The sequence below is a fragment of the Dipodomys ordii genome, unplaced genomic scaffold (assembly GCF_000151885.1).
Source record: "Dipodomys ordii isolate 6190 unplaced genomic scaffold, Dord_2.0 Scaffold77, whole genome shotgun sequence".
Taxonomy (NCBI): Eukaryota; Metazoa; Chordata; class Mammalia; order Rodentia; family Heteromyidae; genus Dipodomys; species Dipodomys ordii.
Window position 1 is genome coordinate 804154 of NW_012267293.1, and position 5104 is coordinate 809257.

At 63.3% G+C, this 5104-nt stretch overlaps 1 protein-coding gene across 1 annotated transcript in view; it reads right to left on the bottom strand.

The window, feature by feature from the left end:
* The window catches only part of Smoc2 (SPARC related modular calcium binding 2), a 65942-nt gene that overhangs the window by 54051 nt on the left and 6787 nt on the right, over positions 1-5104 (bottom strand). The window contains exons 4-5 of the mRNA XM_013024511.1: positions 3230-3380; positions 1644-1815 (exon numbers count right to left, since the gene is read on the bottom strand). Of these exons, the coding sequence (XP_012879965.1) occupies positions 1644-1815; positions 3230-3380 (323 nt within the window). The remainder of the gene's footprint in view (positions 1-1643; positions 1816-3229; positions 3381-5104) is intronic.

Consider the following 5104-nt stretch of genomic DNA (forward strand, 5'->3'; position numbering starts at 1 on the left):
GAGGGAGGCAGGGAGGCTGGAGGGGGGAGTGGAGGACAGGAAGGCAGGAGGGGGATGGGGAGGCCAGAGGGGACAGGGAGGCTGGAGGGGACAGGGAGGATGGAGGGGACAAAGAGGCCAGAGGGAGGCAGGGAGGCAGGGAGGCCGGAGGGGACAGGGAGGCCAGAGGGAGGCAGGGAGGCCGGAGGGGACAGGGAGGCCGGAGGGGACAGGGAGGCCAGAGGGAGGCAGGGAGGCCAGAGGGGACAGGGAGGCCAGAGGGGACAGGGAGGCCAGAGGGAGGCAGGGAGGCCAGAGGGGACAGGGAGGCCGGAGGGAGGCAGGGAGACTGGAGGGGGACCGGGAGGCCGGAAGAGCTCTCAGCAGGAAGCGCGTCCTGGAACGCAGCCTTGCTGTGTCCTGACAGGGACTGGGTGTGGTGGGACTGGGACCATCTGCTCACTTCCAGATTCTGCAGCATCTACAGAGTAGCTTCCCCAGCAAGACATGGGTCCAGGCCACGAGTGAGAGGGAAACTGAGGTGTGGGAAAGCCTCCAGAGCACGGCTGTGGAAGCAGGCTCTGACTGAAGACGAGAGGCCGGCTCCAGCCATGGGCAGCTCCGCTGGGGGCCAGGACACCCCCTGGCACCCAGACACAGGTGGGTGGAAGCAGAGGACAGTCACACTCGGCCTGGGGGAGGCTGGAGGAGGCACAGGCGGAGGACAGTCATGGAGGACAGTCACACTCGGCCTGGGGGAGTTGGAGGACAGTCGTGGAGGACAGTCGTGGGGGACAGTCACAATCGGCCTGGGGGCAGCTGGAGGAGGCACAGGCGGAGGACAGTCGTGGGGGACAGTCATGGAGGACAGTCACACTCGGCCTGGGGCGGCTGGAGGAGCATGGGCCGTCTGCTGCTGTGCCACCGTGCGACCTCCCACCCCGTGCCCTGCGGCTGAGATCCTGTAGGAAGGAAATCACCCCCAGCATCCTCTCAGAATCTCTCCTGGTCATCCCCAGATCATACTACGCTCCTGCCGCTCCCAACTCCACCCAGAGGCTGACAATCCAGGTGATGAGAGGAGACAACACAAGCGCAGGCCCCGACCCTCGTTGTCTGCGAGCTACAGGCCCCGACCCTCACTGTCTGCAAGCTACAGGCCCGGACCCTCGCTGTCTGCGAGCTACAGGCCCGGACCCTCGCTGTCTGCGAGCTACAGGCCCGGACCCTCGCTGTCTGCGAGCTACAGGCCCCGACCCTCGCTGTCTGCGAGCTACAGGCCCCGACCCTCGCTGTCTGCGAGCTACAGGCCCCGACCCTCGCTGTCTGCGAGCTACAGGCCCCGACCCTCGCTGTCTGCGAGCTACAGGCCCCGACCCTCGCTGTCTGCGAGCTACAGGCCCCGACCCTCGCTGTCTGCGAGCTGGTGTTAACACCACGGGGTCAGTGAGGGCTGTGCTGCTGGCTCCTGGGAAAGCCCCCCACGCCACCCCCAACACAAACGCACTGGATCTCCCTCTGAAAAGACTAGAACAGGGGAAGGCGTCAATGGTGCCAGTGCCACAGCAAAGCGGATGCTCTCGTTTGTACAGTGGAGACCAGACGGGACGTTATGTGAGGACAAGAGGCGTGTGCCCACCTTCAGCTCAGACACCAGCCCAGGCCTGAGAACGGGGGCGCGACGCTGCCAGGCCGATCTCCCAGCCCAGGATGGCGGGCGCCCCAGCGTTGGGAGCTTCGCCAGGCCTACTGGCCCAGGCTCCGTGCTCCAGGAACCCTCGTAGGCCGTCCGCCCCCTGCTCCGCCAGTGGCCCAGTGACCGCCTGGTGGTCACACCTGCGGGCGACGCCAAAACGCCACAGGCACCAGCCAGGACTGCCGGGCTCTGCCGGCTTGCGTGCAGCTGACTGCCCGGCGGGCCCCGCAGGAGCGGGCCTGGGCCTCCCCGGGGGCACCCACGGGGCACACCAGGGGCCACCGCAGGCCCCGGCAGCCGAGACAGCCCTCCGCCCAGCCTGTGCGGCTGTCCGGTCTGGACCAGGCTTGCAGTTACAAGCAGCCTTGGTGAGGGAGGACCAGGCTGGGCTGGACAAGTTCTTGTTTCTTCAGGACAACTGTGGCTTGGTTCTCTGACGGAAAGGCGACGGGAGCAGGGGCTCACAGCACCAACGGGGAGCACGAAACCACTCACTATTCCTCATGCTCAAACCACCACGGAGCGTGCTGGAAAAGCATCAGCCTCCCTAACCTCCAGACTTCATTCTGGATTGAGATTCTCTCAGACTGCACATTTGCCAGGAATTAGTTTGTTCTCAAAGCTTTAGCTCTCTGTGCTGAACCGAATATCGAATCCAAGTCACGGCATTCAAAGTCATCTCCCACGGCAGTCAGTCATGACAGACCAGGGAAGGTCGTCTGTGCTCTGTCCAGTGTGTCAGACCCTAGCACCCTGGGTGGTCTGGGGCCACCTGTCACCCAGAGTCCAGGCAGGACCCCTCTCCCCACCCCCATCACAGGACAGCGGCCAGCAGGCACACACATCCCTCAGAACCGTGTGGTTCTAAAGGACGTTGCAAAATCACACTGCCAAGACCGCAAACTGCCTAAGCTTTCGATCACATTTAAAAGAATGAAAGAGAAACATTCTCTGACCAAAACCCTGTCACCGTGTTGGCCGTGTGACTGAGGTCGCCGCTCTTCACGCTCCGTGTGGTTGAAGAAGTCAAGCACACACACCTCTTGACCGGTGGCTGTGCTGAGATTTCACGAGCGCTGAGATTGCAAAGCCTGAGCAAAACCAGTGTGCGCAGCTCGGTAGCATCCGGTGCACTGGCCGTGCGGGGACAGCCAGTCTGGCTCTGGGACATTCCCTCCACCCCAGAAGGAAGCAGCCACGCTCGGCAGGCGGCTGCTCCCACGCGGGGACGCCTGCCCACACAGAGGCAGCCACACAGCTTGCACAGGGAGGGTCTCACCGTCCGTGGCCCTGTCCTCACAGCACACTACTTCAGTCACTTTAAAAGGGGACACGCGTGGTGGGGGATGGCTTTGCTGAATTCTGCGTGCAGAGGAACGCTGGAGAGGAACAGGGATGCTGGGGGAGGGGAAGGCTGCTCCCACAGAGATCCGCATCGCCAAGGTGACCCCACACCCAGCGCTCTCCAGGGGCAGCGCCTCCTCCCTCGGGACCCCTGTGCAGCAGAGCAGCGGCGCCCCGGGATGCACCCGCGGGACCCGGTGTGGTGCTCACGGGTAGCCGTCCATCCACACCCACACCGGTGCCTCCGTGCTGAGGAGCTGCCGCAGCCCTCGGCATTCTGCCCACGCAGAGAACGCGGGCGTGACGGGAAGGTCCCGGTGGACGCCGCCTCTGCGCTCCCACGGCCGCTCCGAGGTCAGCACTGCCACGGTGGCCCCACAACTCAGAGATCAGGAGCGGCTTCGGCGGTCATCTTCTGCCAGGCCAGAGCTTGTGGGTGAGCCTGGATGGGCACAGTGCTGGTGGGAGACCGCATGGCACCGGACAAAGCAAGGCCTGCTCCTCGTGGGCCACAGCCCAGCGCGCGAGGCCGCCTCTCACTGTGTGCTGGCAGCAAACGAAGGCAGATGCTGTAAGTCATTGCCCACTTGTTACTCTGAGAAAAATGAGAAGGTCTTCTCGCATAAACACAGTTCCCTGTCGTCCATGAGGCCAGAGGCGTGACAAGAGGCCAGCAGCGCAGGGGCTCCTCCCCAGGCAGGGGCGCCCGCTCTCCCCAGACGGGACCCTCCTCCCACCCCGTCCCAGAACCTCAGTGATTACCTGAGCTTCCCGTGACAACAAAGAAGGCCACGGCGGGAGGGACTGAACCCCCTTTCACAGCAGACAGGCAGACAAGTCATAAACAGGACATCTCGGAGGGGGGAGTTTGGTTGGCCCCTTGTGGGGGAGCCAGTAGGGTGGGAGCCACCTCAGTGATGGGCTGGCCCTTCAGCTTTCAGTCCTGCAGCAGGGAGGTCGGTCACAGGCATTCGTGGCGGCTACCAGTGGCGCTGGGCACACTGAGGTGATGCTGCCGTCACCAAGTCCTTTTCTGTGTGGGTGACCGTGAGTGAACCACAACCAAGCCATGCCAGGCTGTGTCCAGTGCAGCGGTGCCAGGTGCCAGCTAAGCCCTGGGGGAGACCCTGTCCACGCGCCATCTGCAGGCGTTCCTCACGTTGCTGACCACGGGAGGGGACAGGACAGCAGCCAAGCCCAGGTGACCATAGTCTAGAGCGGGAGCCTCCACCTCCCAGCGCTGCTGAGCCCCTCAGGAGGAGGAGGGGTGGAGTGCTGGCCAGAAGCAGGCCCCAGGCCCTTGGCCCGGCCCTGCCCCCCGGCCCGCAGGGCACTCTCCCCAGCCACGGCACTGAAGACCAAACGTGTCCTAGTGCAGCGTGGGCCAGGGCAAGTCCCGGCAGAGGAGGGTCACACAGAGACAATGTGCTCCCTGCACAGAGGTGTGTGTGCACACGCACATACAGACGCAGACTCCCTGCACAGAGGTGTGTGTGCACACGCACATACAGACGCAGACTCCCTGCACAGAGGTGTGTGTGCACACGCACATACAGACGCAGACTCCCTGCACAGAGGTGTGTGTGCACACGCACAACAGACGCAGACTCCCTGCACAGAGGTGTGTGTGCACACGCACATACAGACGCAGACTCCCTGCACAGAGGTGTGTGTGCACACGCACATACAGACGCAGACTCCCTGCACAGAGGTGTGTGTGCACACGCACATACAGACGCAGACTCCCTGCACAGAGGCACGTGTGCATGCGTGTGCATACACACACGCACACGCGCACACACATGCACTCTGCTGCCTTGTGGCTAGGCCCCTGGCCCCATGGTCTACCTGTGGGTCCCCAGGGAGGAAGTCACGGTTGAGGCTACCCCGGTGTTCTCCTTCCTAACCACCGATGCCTACAGAAAATGCACAGGTGTTGGCGCATCTGACCTGTTTCCAGATTCTCCAACCTTAGAGAAAGGATGTTGGAGACACTTTTGTTGGGTTTTGTGGTGGCTTTTTTGTTTTGTTTTGTTTTTTTTGGGTCCGGTCCTGGGGCCTGAACTCTGGGCCTGGGCGCTGTCC